The 23,005-nt window shown below is 49.1% G+C and overlaps 1 protein-coding gene across 1 annotated transcript in view; it reads left to right on the top strand.

The window, feature by feature from the left end:
- Nucleotides 1–3,295: 3,295 nt before the first annotated feature.
- SLC13A2 (solute carrier family 13 member 2) overlaps nt 3,296–23,005 on the top strand; it is a 29,434-nt gene continuing 9,724 nt past the window's right edge. Inside the window, exons 1-4 of the mRNA XM_079955965.1 lie at nt 3,296–3,514; nt 17,767–17,895; nt 19,509–19,645; nt 21,730–21,938. Of these exons, the coding sequence (XP_079812091.1) occupies nt 3,422–3,514; nt 17,767–17,895; nt 19,509–19,645; nt 21,730–21,938 (568 nt within the window). The 5' untranslated portion in view covers nt 3,296–3,421. The remainder of the gene's footprint in view (nt 3,515–17,766; nt 17,896–19,508; nt 19,646–21,729; nt 21,939–23,005) is intronic.

Here is a 23,005-nt window from a genome sequence, read left to right as displayed (position 1 = left end):
CATAATGTTGCAAAAGGCGTCAGATAAGGAAATTATCAGATCAGAGAGAGAGAAAGAAAGAGAGAGCGAGAGTGAGAGAGCGAGAAAGAGCTCTTGCGATGGGAAGCCTCGGCCCTGGAAGTCAAATCTGGCCCCCTAGGCCCTTCAATCTGGACCTCAGCACTCTCCCTTAGCCACACCCCTTCTCTCCAGGCCACACCCCCCGTCGCCCCTGCTCTGCCCCCTTTTTGAATGTTTTTGCTGGATGGAATGCGGCCTTGAGCTGTGATCCTGCCTCTTGCGTTCCTGGAGATGTGCCTCTCTAACTTTCCTGCGGCTGGAAATATAATCTAACGTACAAAGGTTAGAGTCACATCCGTTCCTCTGCTGCTTTTGCCCCTGGCCCCACCCACTTTGGCCCCCAGCCCATTCATGTCTGACCCTGGCCCCCAAAACATTTCCCGTGAGACAATGTGGCTCCCAGGCTTAAAAACAGAGCCAGTGGGGTGTAATGGTTGGACTCCTGGACTAGGGACCCGGGAGAGAGCAGGGTTCAAATTCCTGCTGAGCCACAAAACTCACACACGCTCCAACTTTTCCTAACTAAATTTGGGACACCCCCTGCCCACCCACTCTTGCCACTTGCCCTCCCCACCCTCACCCCCTGCTCGCGCGCTCTCGCCTGGCGCTCTGGCAAATATCCGCAGAGTCGTGCCACAGCTCTGGACGGGAAAGTGCTTTGATGCGACGATGCTGACGACCATCCGAGGGAGTGTCTCTTGGTCCAGGACTTGCACCAGAGCCCTGGACCTAAAAACGGGACATTCTGGGATGAAAACAGAAGCCGGGGTTGCCTTCTGTGATCCAGGAAGACCCGGTAAAGCCAGGACAGTTGGTGGGTCTGAGCAGGGGCGAAGGAAGGCGTCGTGACGCCCGGGAGGATGCTCCGTTCGCAGAGGATCCCGGCGCCGCCGGCAAACCGCTATACAGTTTGCTACAGTTCCTGGGATTATTTGAGCGTGCGTTGAACGTGCTTTAGGTGCCGAGTGGGGCGATGCCGTGAGAGGGGAGGCTGCCTCTGGGTATTCAGTTTCACCCCTTACAGAGAAAGCATGCAGTTGTGCTTCACTTCCTTGTCCTTTTCCCAGGAGTTGGCACACAGGGCCTTGCGACACCCGCCCCACTCTGCACGTGCACCCACACCCCGAGGATCAAGTGTTGGAGAAGGGTGTGTCTTTCTCTGGGGATTAACCCCCTCCTCAACCTTCCTTGGCTGCAACAGGAGCACAAGGAAAGGGAATCCCCAATTTGGACCTCCTCCCACCACGAGCAGATAGAGGCCAGATGAGAAGGGCAAGCTCTGAGTACATTGGGAGCTCTTCCTCCCCAAAACAAGAACTACAGGGTGCTGGGAATTGTAGCACAGTGCAGAGTAAACTATAGTTCCCGGGATGGGTGGGGGTTTTTTTTTGGGGGGGGGGGTGATAAGATATGGTGTGTATGCAGCCCTTCAGAAGTAGAGCCAGGAAGCTCCACCTTTAACCCCAGCCTGCAAAATGGGACCCTTTTAGCCGATATTCTTGCATTATAGGCGGTTGGACTAGATGACCCTTGGGGTCCCTTCCAACCCTACAGTTCTATTATTTTAAATTTAGTCTTGGAGGTGGAGGTGCTTCCAGAAGGGGAGTTAAAATAACAGAGTCGTTCAGAAATTGCAAAGCAGGCGCGGTTTGAAATTTTTTAAATGCAGGTTTTATGGTCAATGGTTTCTAGCCACGAGGGCTCTGCTCTGCCTTCGTAAGAGGGGGTTCTTGTGCTTGGATCCTTCTTGAAGGTTTCCCATAATAGGCATCTGGTCGCCTGCTGTGAGCGCAGAAGGATGGGCTGGAAGAGCCACAGGCCAGATCCCGCAAGACTCTTCTGGTGTTTTCCTGAGTTTGCAATCTTTGCTAGTTTATCTCACTGTGCCCTGCTTCGATAACTTGGTCATGAAGCAGACAATTAATAATACAGTAATAATAAACATTGGATTTTTCCTCGAAAGGTTAATTCTAGGTTAAATTGGTGGGTAGGTGAAGGGGAGAATGCAGGTCGCCATTCTATGCCAACCAGGCTGTGATAATATTTTCTGCATGATCACCCATCCCATAATAAACACAGCCCTCTCCCCCTCCCTCCCCTACCTATATTACAGACATCTTGGTTTAACGCATTCCCAGAAACCTGGGAACTGTAGCTTTGTGGGAGATGGGGGGGGGGGACGGGGACGGGACCAATTCCAGTTCCAAAGTTTTGTGGTTGGGGCCGAAAGTTAGACTGGCGCAGAACCAATACAAATGCCTAATGTTGGCAGAGGTTGGACCAGATTCCTGTATCTAAACTTTGCCTACCTCCCAGGGTTGTTGTCAAACAGGGAGGGGACTTTGGAGAAAGAGCAAGGGGCTCTGCAAATATTACTGGCAGTGTCGCTCCTCTAATCTGGGGGGGAAGTGGCTGCTGATTCCCTCCAGTGAATGACAGCATGCAAAAAGGAGAAAAACAGATCCCCCTAAAAATAAGAATACAGAAAGTCTCTTGCAGCCCATTTTTATTTCAAATTACACGTGCAGAATTTTAAAAAAGCAAAACAAACAAGTTTCATACTTCTGGAAAGCATTCAGGAGTTCACGATGGAGCTGAACGTGTGAAAATGCAGTGTAGACCCTCCTTACCCCCGCATTCACTGCCTCCAACAGTGGAAGGAGCACAGCCATTGTGGCTAATAGTAGCCACTGCTGGCCTTCTCCTTCCGCACGAATCTGCCCAATCCTCTTTCAAAGTCCTCCAAGTTGGTGGCCACCGCTGCCTCTTGTGGCAGTGAGTTCCACGGTTTCAGGCCAAGGCGCTGTGTGTGTGTGTATTGGGGCTGCAATTCGGCTTACAGGCGCATCCTCCCCATCGAGCCTGCCCCCAGCCTGGTGGTGCGCCTCCCGATATCTTTGGGAACACCTCCCATGCGTCTCGGGGAGCATCTGCAGCCCCAAACTTCTGGAGGGCGGCACTTTTGGGGGGCGGCAAGTCTGGCCTAGAAGTTGCTGCCAGCAGACGCCCACAAACTGAAGCGGCCCCGCCGCCGCCGCCTCGCCGAGGCTCTTGCCGGCTGCCGCGCGTGGGAACTTGGAGGCGGGTTTCGCCAGCCCGACCTGGAGAACGGGATCCGCGCACCTGAGTCACAGGTGTGCGCCGGAGAGCGTTGAACTGGGAGGCTGCCAAAGAGTTAACTTGGCGAGCGCGCAGGAGTTTCTCCCTGGGAAGATTTCGAGCAGCTCCTGATTCTTCTTCCTTGGCAGGAGGGCGCTCAGGTGCCAAGGTCGGCTGCCAGGTGCCCCGGAGCCTTTATAAAGCCTCGGAGGCGAGATCCAGAGCTCCTTTCGGCCCCAGGCAGGCAGCGTCCCCCATCGTCATGTGGAGGGAGGTTCTGGCGCACAGGAACTACCTGATCGTCCTGCTGACCCCTTTCCTCTTTCTCCCCCTGCCCCTGGTCCTACCTTACAAGGTAAGTCGCTCTCTGGGTCCTGTGCCCCTCGCCATGGAAAAGGAGAGTCGTCGGGGATTCACAGAATCCTAGAATTGTAGACCTGGGTGGGACTCCGAGGGTCATCTATCCCAACCCCCAGCAATGCAGGAAACTCAAGCATCCATGACAGAGGACCACCTGTCACCCAACAAACGAGAAATTCCCTTGCCCTGTCCCAGCGGCTGCAGGATCCAAGCAATGAAGCCATCAAGACACAGTTTTCTTTTATGGGCAGTGCTTAGGGTGAAGGGTCAGCTGTTGAGCTGCACAGGGTTTCGCTCCCAGAGGAAAAGTGGGGGGTCAAGGTTGTGACACCACAGTCCCTTAGCAGAGGAAACCCCCCCCCCCCATCTTCCAGGCAGTCCCCAAAGACGGCAATAACAATAGAGAGAGAACACCATGTCCCGAAGAAGCAATGTTTCCTTTGCCATTTCCGGAACACGCTGAAGAGGCGAGCCACCTCAAATTGTGGCACCTGAACAGCAGCTTGCCTCTTCAGCAGGAGGAGCAACTGCTGGGGACGCTGCCGATAAGCCCCTGTTGGTGTTGCGCTGTACAGAGGGCAGATGTGACAGGTAATTTAACATAATACGTAACAGGAATTGGAGGCCCTCCAAGCATCTTTTAACCCAGGGGTCAGCAACATTTTTCAGCTGTGGGCCGGTCCACCGTCCCTCAGACCTTGTGGTGGGCCGGACTATATTTTTTGGGGGGGGGGGGAATGAACCAATTCCTATGCCTCACAAATAACCCAGAGATGCATTTTAAATAAAAGGACACATTCTACTCATGTAAAAACACCCAGACTGTCTGTGGGCTGGACTGAGAAGGCGATTGGGCCGCATCCAGCCCATGGGCCTTAGGTTGCCTACCCCTGTTCTAACCTGACGGCCACAGCGTGCAGGGCCGGGAATCTAAATGAAATGGGAACCAACAAGGTGGAAGAGCCCTGCAGGTGGAGCAAAGTGTCTTTAGTTGTGAATCTTACATTGCAGAGGGTTGGACTAGGTGAACTTTGGGGTCCCTTCCACCTCTATTATGAGTCTATATGAAGTGGGAGAAATGGAAGCACTAGCTTTCTCTTCCTCTGGTTTTGCCCAGTCCTCTTTTAAAGCCATCCAAGTTGGTGGCCATCCCTGCCTCTTGTGGCAGGGTGTTCCACAGTTTAAGGTCAAGCCTGGGTTTCTGTGTGCCTTGGAATGCAACTCGGAGGGTTTGCATGCAGTGGCCTTCATATTTCAAACTCCAAGGAGGATCCAGGGAGAAAGTTTGGCAGCTGCAGGAGCCTTTCAAATTGCACCCCCTGGCATCCGTGGAACCGTCTCCCATAACCTGCTCCAGTCCAAAGCGCCTCTTTGAGGGAAGGGCTGTGTTGCTGAGTGGTGCTGAGCACCGGTTTGGCATGAAGGAGGGTGTCCCAGGTACAATCCCCAATGGCAGTGCTGATAGCAACACCAGGTATTCTCCCCAAAGAGTCACTGCCTCATTCCCGGGCAGCAGCTTCCTATGCTGGAACCTTCAGAGAGAAGTAGAGAAGAGTTAAGAGGCGTTTGTGAGGAAAGGAAAGGAAAAATAGCTTGATGCCTGGAAAAGCAGGTAAAACCCAGTGTTTTGGAGAAAATAAACTACACCATTCATTGGTAGCAGATGATCGCCTCCCATTAAGGAATCCTGGGAACTGTAGTATGTTAAGAATCATAGAATGGTAGAGTTGGGACCCAAGGGTTATCTAGTCCAACCCCCAAAGAACACACGAGTCAGACATTTGTTCCCCACCCAGTGGTGCTTGCACTGGCTGGCAGCAGCTTTCCCCCAGGTACTCCCTGCCACCAGCGACTGACCCTGGGACCCTCTGCAGGCGAAGCAGGTGCTTTGTCACAGAGCTGTGGTCCTTTCCTTTAAAATCCCAGCCCTTGCAAGAGTCTAGTCCTCAGGGATCTGGAGCAATTTGGGCACAGGACGGCATTTTTACCAGGACCACCTCCTTCCGTCGAACTCTGCTGCTGCTGCTGCTGCTGCTGCCTTTGTGCCCATTTCCCAGTTACATAAGCAGCCTGGCCCCGGAGCCAAACGGCAGCCAGCTCCCATTCTGGACACTGAGTTTCCTGCTTGGACCCCTTCCAGCTCACTCCCCGTCTTGCCCTCCAGGTGTGAAGGGACTCTGGCTGCAGGGAAGGTGTCAAAAGAAATGAATGCTGGGCAAATAGACCGGAGAGAGGGTTCCCTGGGCCAGATGGGCCAAGCCTTGATTTAGAGGAGGACACTCCCACTCCCGACCCACTGCAACATCCTGACCTTTGGACAGGAAGGTCCCAGGAGCAGAGACTGGGGACTCTGGTCTCCCAGGTCTCCGTTTGACGCCCCTAACCACTAGACCACACTCCTTGCATGGCAGAAGCTGCGGCTTCTTCCTCACCCTCTGAGATGATCACCTGAATATTTCTGAAAGCACGACACCCCCACTTTGGGAAGCTTCTTCAGTGCTGAGCTACAGAGCAGAGATGCTCGCTTTTCCCACCTCCCCAAATTGGCCCTCAGGAACATTGGAATCTGCCTCTCACTGAGTCAGACCAGGGCTCCATCTAGATCAGGGGTCAGCAAACTTTTTCAGCAGAGGGCTGGTCTACTGTCCCACAAACCTTGTGGAGGGCCAGACTATATTTTGGAGGGGGGGAAATGAACGAATTTCTATGCCCAGCAAATAACGCAGAGTTGCATTTTAAATACAAGGGCACATTCTACTCATGTTAAAACACGCTGGTTCCCGGACTGTCCATGGGCCGGATTAAAAGGCGATTGGGCCGGATCCGGCCCCCAGGCCTTAGTTTGCCTATCCATGATCTAGATTATAGATTCGGGGAAGATGAAAGGAATGTGCGTCAATCACATGGAGCATCGCTGAACTGTGGAACTCCCTGCCACAGGAGGCAATGATGGCCAGCAGCTTGGATGGCTTTAAAAGAGGATTGGGCAAATTCATGGAAGAGGAGAGGGCTGTTGAGGATTGCTAGCCAGGATGGCTCGGTTCTGCCTCCTGAATACCAGTTGCTGGGAACTGCAGGAGCAGAGAGTGGCTTTTATGCTTGGGTCCTGGGGGTCTCCTATTGGGGTATCTGGTTGGCCACTATGAGGACAGGAGGCTGGACTAGATGGGCCACTGCCCTGATCAAGCAGGCTCTGCTTATGTTCTTAGGTACCAGTACTGCCTGCACAGACGGGCAGCAGCTCCCCAGGATTTCAGTCAGGGGGTCTCCCCCAGCCCTACCTGGAGATGCCATCAGGGATTGAACCTGGAGCCTTTGTGAATGCTCTAGCACAGATGTCTGGTTCATCCCACTAGAAACACAGTAAGATTCTAGTCCTCATGGTTCTGGATAAATGGATGATTTCAATAGAAACATAGGAAACTGCTTAAGGCCGAATCAGTCCATTGGTCCATCTACCTCAGCATTGCCTACACTGACCGGCAGCGACTCCCTAGGCTTTCAGATGAGAGATTTCAGTAGTCCTGCTTGGAGATGCTGTTGGGAGTTGAACCTGGGGCCTTCTGCATGCCAGATAGGTGCTCTAGCATAAAGCTCTTATTCACCCTCCTAAAGCTTTAAGCAAGTCAGCCTGGATAGCTCAGTTGGTTAGAGCGTGCTGCTGATTAATGCCAAGGTTGCAGGTTCGATCCCCATAAAGGACAGCTGCATATTCCTGCATTGCAGGGGGTTGGACTAGATGATCCTTGGGATCCCTTCCAACTCTACGATTCTTTGATTCTAAGTTTCTGGTCCTCATTGTTCTGGTTTAAACAGGAATCTGCTTTATACCGAGTCAGAGCCACTGCTCTGTCTTGCTCAGTGCTGTCTGAACTGACTCTCCAGGGCAGGCATAGGCAAACTCGACCCTCCAGATGTTTTGGGACTACAACTCCCATCATCCCTGACCACTGGGATCCAGCTAGGGATGATGGGAGTTGTAGTCCCAAAACATCTGGAGGGCCGAGTTTGCCTATGCCTGCTCCAGGGTTTCACACGAGCGCTCTCCCCAGTCCTACCTAGGGAGGCCATCAGGGGTCGAACCTTCTGCATGCAAGGCAGGTGTTCTGCAACTGGGCGATGGCCCTCCTTAAATCAAAGTCCTGCATGGTCTCTTTCAACCCACAAAGAAGGTGACGAGGGAGCGTGGGAGAGCTGTCTATCAATTTTTAAGCCTGGGATGCTTTGACCCCTGGCAGGGGTCAAGAGGGCAGCGGCTGGGCAGACAGAAGTTACACTTTAAGGGGCCAGAGTTCACCTCTTTGCTCCAAGGAGACCAGAAGAGTCCGTGACTAACCTGATCTCCTGTTTCCACGCCAGCAGCGCCAGCAATTGGCCCAGAACTTTCATCCTTTATTACCTGCAAGTTCTCCTCTGCCCTGTCCCAACTCAAGTCCGGATTCTGGTCCTTATGGTTCTGAGTTAAGGTCTGATTCAAATAGGGACTGAGGAAGTGGCCTTATTCCAAGCCAGACCCTTGGCCCACTCAGCTCAGTATTGCAGACTCTGGCTGGCAGCAGCTCCCTGGGCTTTCAGGGAGAGAGTCTTTCTTCACTGGCCCTACTTGGAGATGCCACCGGGGACTGAACTTGGGACCTTCCGTACGCAAAGTTGGAGCTCTGCCACTAGGCGGGGGGCCTTTTCCTAGAACTAAAGTAAGATTCTAGTCCTCATGAGTTCAGGTAAAGGGCTGGTTTCAAGGGGAAATACTTGGGGGTATTTTATGAGGAAGGGCCTTAGCTCGGTGTTAGAACCCCTTGCATACAAAAGAGCCAAGGTGAAATATCCTCAACATGTCCAGTTGTTTTTTTTTAAATAACCCAATGAGATGAGTTCTGCCTGAGACCCCAGAGATGTGCTTCTAGCCCCAAACTGTTGGTGAGCTGCAATTTAGAAAAAGACAATTAAAAAGGGAGCCATGGTACAGGTTTACTTTACAAGATGAGGTTCTTCCTGTGGCAGGGAGTTCCAAAGTTTAACACCATGCTGTGTGAAAAGAGTCCTTTAGAATCATAGAATAGAATCATAGAGTTGGAAGAGACCACAAGGGCCATCAAGTCCAACCCCCTTTCTTTTGTTGGTCCTGGATCTCCCAGCAAGGGAGGTTTTCTTCTGCCTCTTGTCATAGCGAAAAGAGAGACAGATAAAACTTTATTCGCGTTAGCCAATGGCCATAGCAACCGTAAAACATTACAGTATACGCAGAAAAGGAAATTTAATATAAAAGCACAATTTAAAGTCCTGAATCAGCAGTCAGTTAGTGGCCCTTATTCTGATTGCCCCTGTCATAGCAAAAAGCAAGTTTTGCACAAGGCAGAGTAAACAGTCCCGTTTTAAAAGCAAACCCAGAACTGCTCATTACTCATCCACCACAGGCTGCATCTGCCAAGGTGATAAAGCAGCCATAAAGCGGTGATGGACCATAAATGAGGTTGTGTAAATCAGCGAAAGTTGTTTTTGCCTTGAGCCAATTAAATTCTCCAAACAAGAGGGCAAAAACTGCCAGGCAGTGCCTCCTAAACAACGTCCACGAGACACAATTAAAATCCACTTGCAAGCCTGCTTAAATATCACGGCCCTCAGCCAAGGAACGCCTCCAACCTTCTTTCCTAGAGGCAACGTGGCCCCTCTCAGGATAGGACCACCCGTAACATCCTTTGGAGGGAGGGGGGAAATCCAATTCTGTTTCCATTTACTGTATCTGTTGCTGTTGCATTTCAAGGGGTTGGACTAGATGACCGTTGGGGTCCCTCCCAGCCCTACAAGTCTATGATTGTGTGATTATCGATTGCATTTATATCACAGCTTTTTCTCCAGGGAGCTTTAAGGTGACATACACGGTACTCCCCCTCCTAATAATAATAATAATAATAATAATAATAATAATAATTTATTATCTGTACCCCACCCATCTGGCTGGGGTTCCCCAGCCACTCTGGGCAGCTTCCAACAGATTAAAAACACGATAAAATGTCAAACATTAAAAACTTCCCTGAACAGGGCTGCCTTCAGATGTCTTCTAAATGTCAGATAGTTGTTTATCTCTTTGACATCTGGTGGGAGGGCGTTCCACAGGGCAGGCACCACCACCAAGAAGGCCCTCTACCTGGTTCCCTGTAACCTCACTTCTTGCAGTGAGGGAACCACGAGAAGGCCCTCAGAGCTGGACCTCTGTGTCCGGGCTGAACGGTGGGCATGGAGACGCTCCTTCAGGGATTCTGGGCCGTTTAGGGCCTTGTTTAATCCTCACAACAGCCCTGTGAGGTAGGTTAGGCTGAAAGGCAGCGACTGAGCCCCAAGGCCCACCCAACATGACAGAGTGGGAGGATTTGAACCCTGGTCTCTCCCAGCTCCTATTCCAACACTCTAACCACTGCACTACACTGCCTCTGGCTGCAGTGGAGTCAAATTACCAAAAAAAGGAACTTTCTAACGTTGAGAGCTTTTCAGCAGTGAAACGGACACCCTTGGAAAGTGGGGGTCTTGCTTTCTTTGGACAATTTTTAACTGAGGACAACCATCTGTCAAAGATTCCTTAGCTGCAATTTCTGCATTTCAGCAGGTTAAACACTTCCAGACCTACAATTCTATGATTCTGTGGCTGTTTAGCCTCGACGGCATTAGGCATCGGCCGGCCCTCAGGGTTTTCTTCCAGCAAGAGACCCATCTCGGGTGGCAACAGGGGAGGAGAAACACCAACCCTGCGGGGCGGGCAGTGAACTCTTCTGCCCTTGGCAGCACGCTCATGCCGCAGAATGGGCAATAAAACAGAGCATTGTGCTGAAGTCAGCTGAGGAGGAGGAAAACAGAGATTAATGGGGATGATGTGGCTGATAAGAGGCTGTTGGTTTCAGGAAGTTCTTCACCTGTCTCTCGCTCTGTTGCTACCCAGGAAGCAGGATCCCGAGCCAAGGCAGAGAGCACAACAATTTAGAGAAACAAAAGAGGCTTCATGGTCCACAGCCCAAAGAAAGGGCTGGATCTGTCTTGTTCCAGAGGTTTCAGAATACCAGTTCCTAGAAACCGCAAGAGAGGAGAATGTTGCTCTTGTGCTTGTGGATTTCCCTTGGGGGCACCCGGTTGGCTGTGTAGGAACAGGAGGCTGGACTAGGTGGACCACTGACCTGATCCATCTAGGTTCTTCTTAAGGAGGTCCATTGTGATAGCAGAACCTCCATGTCCAGTGGCAGCCTACCTCTGAATACAAGATAGTAACATCTTGGAGGTCCTAGGCCTCAAGGAAATAAGACTGGCATCAACCAGGGTCAAGGCCTTTTCGGCTGTGGCCCCGGCCTGGTGGGCCGCTTTGTCACAAGAGACCAGGGCCCTGTGGGATTTGGCATCTTTCCGCAGGGCCTGCAAGATGGAGCTATTCCGCCAGGCCTTTGGCCGGGGTCCAATCTGACTCCCCCTCTCTCCTTATAAGAACTTGGCATGAAAGTGGCCCCCCAACCTTTCTCACAGGCTCATATGAGATCAGTATAAACAGTTAGGCCTGGTGAGCATTTAAGGTCCTCATTCTTATTTTGTGGGTTGCCATCTGATTGGATTTCACTTTGATTCTGACTTGATTTTAAGATGTGTTTTAAGATGTGTTTATGGTAATGTGTCATATATTTGATGTTAGCTGCTCTGAGCCCAGTTTTGGTAGGGAAGGCGTGGTATAAATAAAATTTATTATTCTTATTATTATTGGGAACAACAATTGGAGCATACTGTTGCCCTCGGATGCTGCTTGTGGGCTTATCTTTGGGGCACCTGATTGGCCACTGTGAGCGCAGTGCTCTTATTACATTCCGATGGAACCTCCAGGTCCAGAGATAGTCTATCTGGATTATTTGGAGGTATTTGGCCACTGTGAGAACACAATGCTGGGTTAGATGGGCCCACCGCCCTGATCATGATGTTCATAGAGATGAGAGGCCCATCTTTCCTCGTCAAAAGAAACCAGAACATGACCAGCAACAACAGGCAAGCAGCCTTGTCCACCTTTCCTCTCCACCCAGCCGCGTGTGGGTAGCTGGCCATTGGGGCTCACCCTAAGCCACCCCCCTTGCAAACAGGTACATCAGAAGAACCAAGGAATCGTAGGTGGAAGAGACCACCAGGGCCCCTGAAATGCAGGAATCTTTGCCCAACGTGGTGAGACTTGAGCCCATGACCCTAAGATTAGGTGCCTCATGCTCCACCCTCCAGGATCAGGCCAATGGGAACTTAACTAGAGAAGCATCCCGTCCTCCCAGTGGCCACCTAAGTGGTCACAAGCAGGATATCTGGGTACAAGAGCAACTCTCTCCTTCTGCAGTTTCCAGCAAGTCATGCTCAGAAGTGCTGCTGCCTCTGACCACCCAGGCCCCCCCCCCCGATAGCCCCCTCCTGCCTGAAGGGCTCCAATCTTCTTTCCAAGCCCCGCAATCCTGCTCCACGCTCTCCCTGAGTGCTCCTCCTGCTTGCAATGGTGAATTCTTGAGCTTCTGTAATAATAACCTGGGTGGAGAAACAGGGGGATGGCTTGTATTGTATCTGAGCGCTACCTTGGACAAAAAACAAGGACACAGCCAGGAATACCAGAGCAAAACAGCAGCCAGGAGGCTTGGTCTTGATTGAAGACTGTCGCGACAGGACTCCCACCTGCCACCAGGTGGAACAAGATGGAAGCCCCAAACAAAAGAGAACCCAAACTTTTATTAGCTGCTAATCCGGATTTACACGCCCCCCCCAACCACATCACTCATACATCACAGTTACATCATGAAAGGGGAGGTCTGGTGGCAGAAATCTGAGCATCCTGGACCCTGCCCCATGGTTCCCCTTGCCCTCCACCAAACACCCATCAAGTGGAACAAAAGAGATCTTTACATTTCCCTGTTTCCCAGCCAAGTTCTTTTTTTTTTTTATAAATATTTATTGAGATTTTTTAAAATACAAAATGCAAAAATACTAAACAATATAACATGGATCATAACACATTTTTTAGAACTTCTTTGGACTCCCTCGCATCTCCCACTCCCACTTACATCGTTGTAAATTTTTTCCAGCAATTTATCATCTTGTTTATATTCTTAAATTTTATTCAGTTAATTTAATCTATTCTCCACAAGTTTATGTTTCCCTCAATCTCACTTATCATCAAGTTCAATCTAATTCAGTGGTAGGCGATTATTTATGATCTAGCATCCTTCTTAGCATTCAACCAAATTACAATACTTTTGTAGATAAATCTTGAATTTCTTCCAGTCTTCTTCAACCCTCTCTTCTCCCAGGTCTCGGATTCTGCCAGTCATCTCGGCCAGTTGCATATAGTCCATCAGCTGCATCTGCCATTCTTCCAGTGTGGGTAGATCTTGAGTTTTCCAGCTCTTGGCAATGAGTATCCTTGCTGCCGTTGTTGCATACATAAAAAATGTTCGGTCCTTCTTTAACACCTTCTGGCCGACAATGCCCAGAAGGAAGGCCTCTGGTTTCTTAGTAAAGGTATACTTAAATACCTTTTTCAACTCATTATAAATCATTTCCCAGAAGGCCTTCACTCTAGGGCAAGTCCACCAGAGGTGAAAGAATGTTCCTTCATGTTCTTTACATTTCCAACATTTATTATCAGACAAATGGTATATTTTGGCAAGTTTAACTGGGGTCATGTACCATCTATATATCATTTTCATTACATTTTCCTTCAAAGCATTGCATGCAGTGAAGTTCAGCCCAGTGGTCCACAACCTTTCCCAGTCCTCAAACATAATATTATGCCCAATATCCTGAGCCCACTTTATCATAACCGATTTAACCATTTCGTCTTGTGTATTCCATTTCAGCAGCAAGTTATACATTCTTGATAAAACCTTAGTTTTTGGCTCTAACAATTCTGTTTCCAACTTCGATTTCTCCACCTGGAACCCTAGCTTTTTGTCATTTTTAAAAACTTCTTTAATCTGAGCGTAATGTAACCAGTCTCGCACTTTATCCTTCATTTTCTCCAAACTCTGCAATTTCCAATTGTCTCCATCTTTTTCTAATATTTCCCAATATTTTGGCCAGTTGGCCTCCATATTGAGTCTTTTTCGGGCCTTAGCTTCCAGAGGTGAAAGCCACCTCGGAGTTTTATTTTCCAATAAGTCTTTGTATTTTGTCCAGACTTTAAAAACTGCTTTCCTGACAATATGGTTCTTAAAGACCTTATTAATCTTAACCTTATCGTTGTTTCCCAGCCAAGTTCATCCCACCCTTTTGTCTTCATCTGGGTTTGGTATTTCTGGAATGGCTACCTGTCTGGCACTCAGGTATCAGGATGCCAGGGATTATCACTCAGGTAGAGGGGCTGCTGAGTAGCTGAGCTCACCTATCTATATGAATTTATGAAGTTTTCCCAGTGAGCCAGTACACAGATACATTTATCAGTGAATTCTTACATTTGGTATCATGCCGCAAAGGCTCTTTGAATAGATAGGAAGAAACTGCAATGAAGTGTTTTGTGGAGACAAATCACAAAAGTCACAAAAGTGATTGTGCTGGTTTTGGTAGTGGGCTGCATGTGCATGATATCTGCTGGAGGGCAACCCCCCCAACCTGTACATAAATTCCTGCAATAGTATGTATAGAGACCTTGGACTTTTCCGTGGCTTGAATGAGGGCAAGGAATGCAGGACCGAGTCGGGCCATCCATTGCTTTACCTGTGCTTTTCTGCAGCCCTACCCACACCGGGCATGCGGCCCCCGGAAAATTCCCTGGGAAGGAAAGTGGACCTTGAGGCAAGAGTTTTCTCGCTCATGCTCTGCATTGTTGACACAATCTCCAGCTACAAACCTTAAAAACAAATTATGCAGTCAAGCCTTTCGGGGGGGGGGGGAGTGGAATCTGAGGCACAGCTGAAAACGGAGAGAGCTGGCAACTTTCTTCTCTCTGCCACCCCCCCTTCAAGCAGAGCATGACATCCTCAGGAAAGCCACACCCTCTCATTTGCCAATAAGGGGACTCACTCTACCTTGCAGGGTTGTTGTGAATGTGGCGCCCAAGAAAGAAAGAAAGAAAGAAAGTGTAATAAACAAAAATCTGCCCTTATTCCCTTATGGGGGACACAAGAGCCCTTATAGAGTCCTTTGTAGGTTCTCCATTGGTCGGAGAAAATAAGAAGCCAGCCAGAGAATATTGAGAAGCAAAGCAGCTCGTAAGCCTGATCTTTATTGATCTGTTGCAACAGGGTGCTCCCTTCACACACAGGAAAGGAGGAGGACCCAGAACAAAGGTGTGCCTGCCCTTATATAGATATATAGAGCCCAACTCTACACATTTTAAGCACTTGTATTCGTATTCAACTCCTCCCACAAGAATCCTGGGAACTTTCACCCCCAAAGGTACTGGGAATGGTAGCTCTGTGAGAGGTAAACTATAGTTCCCAGGTTCCTTTGGGGGAAGTCTTAAATAGAGTGTGCATTGGTCACACCCAGCGAGAGCTTCGCGGCTGAGTGGGAATTTGAACCCTGATCTCCCAGGCCCTAGGCCAACACTCTAACCACTATGCCATCCTGGCTCTGCAAAGTGTCTTACTTTGCAAAATCTCCTGCTTCTTCTTCTCTCCCAGACACTGATACAGACATGGACCCTTTGCAAAACTCCCTTCCCCTCCCCACTTTTTTTGGTAAATATTTTTTTTTTTTTTTTAAAAAAATCATTTTATATTGTATATAAAACAGAGAGAACGGTTATGTCAACAGGTGAAAAGTAAAGGATGAAAAACAAAACGATAAAACAGGCACATAGAATGAGCACAGTTGCATGCGGGTTAGAATAACAAAGTCCAAGTGAAGAATATCGGTGTTATCTGATTATCGAGTCAAGTTCCAGATTTGCCAGGCTTGTGCCAACAGTTATCTTGAAAAAGATGGTCCCACTGTGCATGTCACAAAGAAATGTCCTCACCGAAATTGCAATCTTTGTGTGATTTTCTCCATTATCGTTTTGTAATGACCAGATCCAGGTGCTGTTGGCGGAAATTGATTTTCTAGATCGATTTCATTTGGGGTTTCAGCCTGGCTTTGGCAAAGAAACTGCCCGGGTCGCCTTATATAATGACCTCTGTCTGGACAATCTTTGGCTAAAGGGTGGTATATAAATTCAGATAAATCATAATAAATAGTCATAGAATTGTAGCGGTGGAAATAAGAACAACAATATTCCCAAGTGAGTGCTATCAAATGGTCAGTGTAATATTTTGGGCTGTTTTCCATTGAGTTGCGATGACGATTTGTGCTGCCCAGATCATATATGAGACCAATTCTTTTGACTGGTGCTTTTTTTCCTGGGGGGTACACAGGGGTATGCATACTGCTAAACATTTTGTGAATCTAAGTTTGGCCTCATTGAGGGCCAGAATTTCAATATGAGTGTTGTTGTTTAGTCGTTTAGTCGTGTCCGACTCTTCGTGACCCCATGGACCAGAGAACGCCAGGCACTCCTGTCCTCCACTGCCCCCCGCAGCTTGGTCAGACTCATGCTGGTAACCTCGAAAACACTATCCAGCCATCTCATCCTCTGTCGCCCCCTTCTCCTTGTGCCCTCCATCTTTCCCAACATCAGGGTCTTCTCCAGGGAGTCTTCTCTTCTCATGAGGTGGCCAAAGTACTGGAGCCTCAGCTTCACAATCTGTCCTTCCAGTGAGCACTCAGGGCTGATTTCCTTCAGAATGGAGAGGTTTGATCTTCTTGCAGTCCATGGGACTCTCAAGAGTCTCCTCCAGCACCATAATTCAAAAGCATCAATTCTTCGGCGATCAGCCTTCTTTATGGTCCAGCTCTCACTTCCATACATCACTACTGGGAAAACCATAGCTTTAACTATACGGACCTTTGTTGGCAAGGTGATGTCTCTACTTCTCAAGATGCTGTCTAGGCCTGTCATTGCCCTTCTCCCAAGAAGCAGGCGTCTTTTAATTTCGTGGCTGCTGTCACCATCTGCAGTGATCATGGAGCCCAAGAAAGTAAAATCTCTCACTGCCTCCATTTCTTCTCCTTCTATTTGCCAGGAGGTGATGGGACCAGTAGCCATGATCTTCGTTTTTTTGATGTTGAGCTTCAGACCATATTTTGCACTCTCCTCTTTCACCCTCAATAAAAGGTTCTTTAATTCCTCCTCACTTTCTGCCATCAAGGTTGTGTCATCTGCATATCTGAGGTTGTTGATATTTCTTCCGGCAATCTTAATTCCGGCTAGGGATTCATCCAGCCCAGCCTTTCGCATGATGAATTCTGCATATAAGTTAAATAAGCAGGGAGACAAAATGCAGCCTTGTCGTACTCCTTTCCCAATTTTGAACCAGTCAGTTGTTCCATATCCAGTTCTAACTGTAGCTTCTTGTCCCACATAGAGATTTCTCAGGAGATAGATGAGGTGATCAGGCACTCCCATTTCTTTAAGAACTTGCCATAGTTTGCCATGGTCTACACAGTCAAAGGCTTTTGCATAGTCAATGAAGCAGAAGTAAATGTCTTTCTGGAACTCTCTAGCTTTCTCCATAATCCAGCGCATGTTTGCAATTTGGTCTCTGGTTCCTCTGCCTCTTCTAAATCCTCAATATGAGTAGGAAAATGCTAAACATTTTTCTTTTTTTTAGAAAAAAAAAGCACTGCTTTTGACAATGTGCCCCCAAAATATCCAGTAACATTAATTTTGGACCTTGGTTCCTTTGGTAACATTTCTCATTTCTGTCAAGATTAAATTCTGAGAATCTTGAAGCAGCTTACATCCCCGCCCCCTATAGATGGCATGTACTGAGTTTATTAGGGACGCTGGTGGCGCTGTGGGTTAAACCACAGAGCCTAGGACTTGCCGATCACAAGCTCGGCGGTTCGAATCCCCGCGATGGGGTGAGCTCCCGTTGCTCGGTCCCTGCTCCTGCCAACCTAGCTATTCGAAAGCACAAAGTGCAAGTAGATAAATAGGTACCGCTCCGGCAGGAAGGTAAACGGCGTTTCCGTGCACTGCTCTGGTTTGCCAGAAGCGGCTTAGTCCTGCTGGCCACATGACCCGTAAGCTGTACGCCGGCTCCCTCGGCCAATAAAGCGAGATGAGCGCCGCAACCCCAGAGTCGGCCACGACTGGACCTAACAGTCAGGGGTCCCTTTACCTTTACCTTTTTACTGAGTTTATTGCAAACCCCTCCAGCAATGAGCTCATGCAAAATGGCCCTTCTCATTTCTTCTGCCTCTCCCTTGCAGGAAGCGCAATGTGGCTACACCATCATCCTGATGGCGCTCTTCTGGTGCACAGAGGCCCTGCCGCTGGCCGTCACCGCTCTGCTGCCCGTCATCCTCTTCCCGCTCATGGGCATCATGGACTCCACCACGGTAAGGAGACGGCCGGACCAAAGAGGCTCTCGGTTTTGCAACTGGCCAGCCATGCAGGGCTGACATGACCTGGCGCCCTCTGTTTGCACCCATCAGTCCCAGCCAGGGGAGAACAAAGCATGGCCCTCAATAACCTCTCAGGGGCTGCAGCGTAGTGGGAGAGCGTCTGCTTGGCATGCAGAGGGCCCGGGTTCAAGCCCTAATGGTGTCCCCAGCTGAGACTGGGAGGGACATCTGCCTAAAACCCCTGCCAGTCAGTGGACACAAAACTGAGCCAAGGTGAACCAATGTTCTGACTCAGTCAGCTTCATTGTAATTAGGCCTTCAAGAGGACTAGAATCTTAATTTGTTTTCAGAATAGCTGTAGCTCTGTGGCAGGACAACTGCTTTGCATGCATAACGCACAATCCCTAGTGTCTCCAGAGGGGCTGGGAAGACCTCTTCCCAGCAACCCTGGAGAGCTGCTGCCGGTCTGAGTGGACAATACTGAGCTAGATGGACCACTGCGGTGATTAAGCGTAAAGGCAGCTTCCTCTGTTCCTCTTTATTTTTTTTATTTTTTTTTAATTAATTTTTTAGAAAAATTTTCTTTTACAAATTTAAATGACACATTCATATCCACTATAATATCAAATTCTTTGAACTTCCCCCCGAAATCAGACCTTCAGTTTAGAAAGCTGGTGTGACTTTTAAGCTGTTTTTAGTTTTCTGTTTTTTCACTTTTTGAAAGTGTTAAATTATTGTTGTTACTTCTTCTTATGGGTAATATTATTGTCTTATTGTTTTTTGGAAACCATTTTGAGATTAGTTTGGTTTTCTTCATTATCAAGTGGCATATAAATTTCAGTATTTTTATTAATCAGTAAGTGGCCTGGAAACTCTGGCTCAGCGCTAAAAGGGCAAGAGAGAGGCTTATAGCAGGGGGGCTGGCCCACTGTTCTTCAGACCTTGGTGGGGGGGGACTATATTTTTTTGCGGAGGGGAATGAATGAATTCCTATGCCCCACAAATAACCCAGAGATGCATTTTAAATAAAAAGACACATTCTACTCATGTAAAAACACACTGATTCCCAGACTGTGTGCGGGCTGGATGTAGAAGGCGATTGGGCCGGCCCCGGCCCCCAGGCCTTAGTTTGCCTACCCATGGCTTATAGCCTCTCCTGGCTGTCAATGCCCCCCCCCACTGCAAATTGAATCCCTGATCTGGACCTTGTGCAGAGTAGAAATGAGTGCTCTCCACCACAAGAAAAAGTTCCAAAAAGTTTTACTGCAAAACAGTCTTAAACTAGTTACGCAAAGTAACACATTGCTCTAAACAAACTAGCAATGGGGTCAGTCTTCTTTAATTCAGTCCAGGATCTATCCTCTCTCCGAGCTCAGAGGGAGCTCCTAAACAACTTCCTTGTTCAACACTGCCGCTGCTGCTGGTGGTTCCATCTCTTGCTGTGACGCCACCACTCAGCATGCTCACCGAGCCTCTCCTTGCCGCATTTACCTAGAGTGTAACCTCCTGCCTGATGCAAAGCTCTCTGCAGAGCATGTTAAATACAATGCATTCAAACATAGGCTTGATTAAACTGATATATTTAACACCCCCCTCCTTCCCCACAGGTGTGCATGGAGTACCTGAAGGACACCAACATGCTCTTCATCGGGGGGCTGCTGGTGGCCATCGCGGTGGAGCACTGGAACCTGCACAAGCGCATCGCCCTCCGCGTCCTGCTGCTCATCGGGGTCCGGCCAGGCCTGTGAGTCATGCTGCCTGGAGAGAGGGAATGAGGAAGGGGGGGCAGGCTCTGGAGGTGGCCCAGAGTCAGGGCACCCCACCTGCTTTGCATGGTTCAATCTCTAGTGGCGTCACCATCTCAGGCCGGGAGAAATCGCCCCTGCCTCTAAGTCCTTGAAGAGCTGCTGCCACTCAGTGCAAGAAGCGTCATGCCTGACTCAGCATAAGGCAGTTTCCTTCCTATTTAAATCAACCCTGAGTTCAGATCCACAGGGAATGGAATTTTACCTTTCTTGTATGAGGAGAGCTGTGGCTCAGCAGGAGAGCATCTGCTTTGAATGCAGAAGGCCCCCCTGGTTTGATCCCTAGTAGCATCTGCGGCCTCCCAGTCCAAAACCCTGGAGAGCTGCTGCCAGTCAGTGCAGGAAATCCCAAGCTAGTTGGGCTGACTCGGCATAAGCCAGCTCCCTCTGCTCCATAGCTCGGTGGCAGAGCAGCTGCTTTGCATGCAGAAGGTCCAGGGTCAACCCCCATCCTCCCCAGGTAGAAAAGCCCCTTGGAGAGTTTGCTGCCAGCCAGTGCAGACAACACTGAGCTGGCTGGGCCAAGTTCCCAAGTTCTCTTTAAACTGGCTCTTAATTCAGAGCCATGAGGACGGGCACCCTGCTTTATTCTTAATGTCAGAGACCAGACTGAGGATTACAGCTCTAATGAGGAATGGTGGGAAACTCCCCCTCTTTTTGCTCCTGACCAGGATCCTGAAGCTGCCCAGGAACAGTGGAGCAGCATAGATTTAGAGCATGGGTAGGAAAACTAGGGCCTGGGGGCCGGATGCGGCCCAATTGCCTTCTAAATGCGGCCTGCGGACAGTCCGGGAATCAGCAATTATCCAGGGATTATCACTCAGGCAGAGGGGCTGCTGAGTAGCTGAGCTCACATGTCTATATGAATTTCTGAAGTTTTCCCAGTGAGCCAGTACATAGATACATTTATCAGTGAATTCTTACAATTGGTATCGTGCAGCAAAGGCCCTTTGAACAGAAAGGAAGGAACTGTGATGAAGTATTTTGTGGGGACAAATCACAAAAGTCACAAAGGCTGGTTTTGGTAGTGGGCTGCATGTGCGTGATATCTGCTGGAGGGGCAGCCCCCCCCCCAACCTATACATAAATTCCTGCATCAGACTCTAATGGCTTTGTTCTGCTGATGCACGACCAAAGCTGGGGAGGGAGCCATTTCTCCAAAGCCCGACACTTAAGGGCCATGGCAGGCGGCCCCTTGGCCTCCACCGTCCAGCTTCCCCAAGTAGGGCTGAGCCGCCCTGCTCTGGTGGCGAGAGGAGCTGAGTGCCAGCCTTCTGCCCACCCCATCTCAGGCAGGGTCTCCATCCATGGCAGGTGTTGTAAACAAAAATTGCCCTTTCCCCTTATGGGGTATCCAAGAGCCCATATAGAGTCCTTACGTACGTTCCCTATTGGTAGGAGAAAATAACAGAGGCCAAGCAGAGAATATTGAGAAGCAAAGCAGCTAGTGAGCCCGATCTTTATTGATCTGTTGCAACAGGGTGCTCCCCTCACCTGCAGGAAAGGAGGAAGACCCAGAAAAATCGCATGCAAGGCCTTATAAAGACATTTTAAATTGCCCGCCCTGGAGCTTAAGACCACCCCTCCATACATCATACCTACATCACAGAAAGGGGTGTACCTCAAGACCACCCCCCCAGATACATCACAGAAAGGGTGGTCTACAACAGAAATCTGAGTGCGTTGTTTATCTCCTGTCTGGCAGACCACCTGTTAATGGTCACTTGATTGGATACCCTGGGGAGCCTGGCCAGTCTTTTGTAATGATAAATACTTCGTTCCTGGGCCAGGTCACAGGCTCACACACTATTCAAACACAGACATACCCTTAAGACAGGATTTGTGAGGGAAAAGACAATGGGGAGGCTTTTCCACTTTGACCTTGCAGAGAAAACATTTGGTCAGTTTGGGAATCAAAAATGGTTCCAGGTGGGTCTTCCTGTGCTGATCTATGTACGTGCTTGGTTGGTACACTTATGAACGTTTAACATCTATCTGAGACCTCAAAATTCCTACCCCACAGGCTCCTGCTGGGCTTCATGGGCGTCACCGCCTTGCTCTCCATGTGGATCAGCAACACGGCCACCACCGCCATGATGGTCCCCATCGCCCAGGCCGTCCTGGAGCAGCTTCACAGATCTGAGCTGGAGCGGCTGCAGGCCAAGGAGGCCGTGGCCAAGAAGGGGACCATCAACGGAGGCTTTGAGCTGCAGGAGACCGTCCACCAGCAAGGTAGGTTCGGGTTCAGGACCGTCACTCAGCCCTCCTTCCCCTGAAGCCACCGGAAGGACGTCAGAAGAGCCCCGGAGAAGGATCAGGCCAAAGGGGGAACATCTAGGCCGGCATCCGGCGCTCTCCAGTTGTCGCTTCCCATTGTCTGGTATTCAGAGGTAGACTGTTCCTGGGGATGGAGGCTCTGCTATTGCAATGGAGCTCTGTAAGAAGAGCTGGATTGGGCCATAGGGGGCCTGTCTAGTCCAGCCTCCTCTTCTCACAGGGACCAACCAAAAGAGAAGCCCCCAAGCAGAATCTGAGCCCAAGAGCCCCCTCCTCTCCTGTGGTTTCCAGCAATTCGCATCCGGAAGCATTGCTGTTTTGGGAAGCTTTTAATGTTTAACAGACTATTGTACAGTGGTACCTCAGGTTACATACGCTTCAGGTTACAGACTCCACTAACCCAGAAATAGTGCTTCAGGTTAAGAACTTTGCTTCAGGATGAGAACAGAAATCGTGCTCCGGCGGCGCAGCAGCAGCAGGAGGCCCCATTAGCTAAAGTGGTGCTTCAGGTTAAGAACAGTTTCAGGTTAAGTACGGACCTCTGGAACGAATTAAGTACTTAACCCGAGGTACCACTGTATTTTAATATTCTGTTGGGAGATGCCCAGAGTGGCTGGGGAAACCCTGCCGGATGGGCGGGGTATGAATGAATGAATGAATGAATGAATGAATGAATGAATGAATGAATGAATAAATAAATAATTTATTATTATTATTATTATTATTATTATTATTATTATTATTATTATATACCCTGCCCGTCTGGCTGGGTTGCTCCAGCCACTCTGGGTGGCTTCCAACACACACACACACACACACACACACACACAAAATAAAAATCAAACATTAGGAGTAACTATCAGATCCTATATAAAAAGTCACAATAACTTTAAAATAAACAACTTATACCAAATAAAGCAATATGCATTAGAATCCCACAGTAAACACTAAAATTAAACACCAGTAAGTAATAATTGCACCGTTTACACTTACCAATTACAATAAAAAATTACTCATCTATC

This window comes from Podarcis cretensis, assembly GCF_951804945.1.
Source record: "Podarcis cretensis genome assembly, chromosome: 15".
NCBI classification, from domain to species: domain Eukaryota; kingdom Metazoa; phylum Chordata; class Lepidosauria; order Squamata; family Lacertidae; genus Podarcis; species Podarcis cretensis.
Note: the sequence above shows the minus strand (reverse complement) of the source record. Positions and strands in the feature narration are given on the sequence as shown.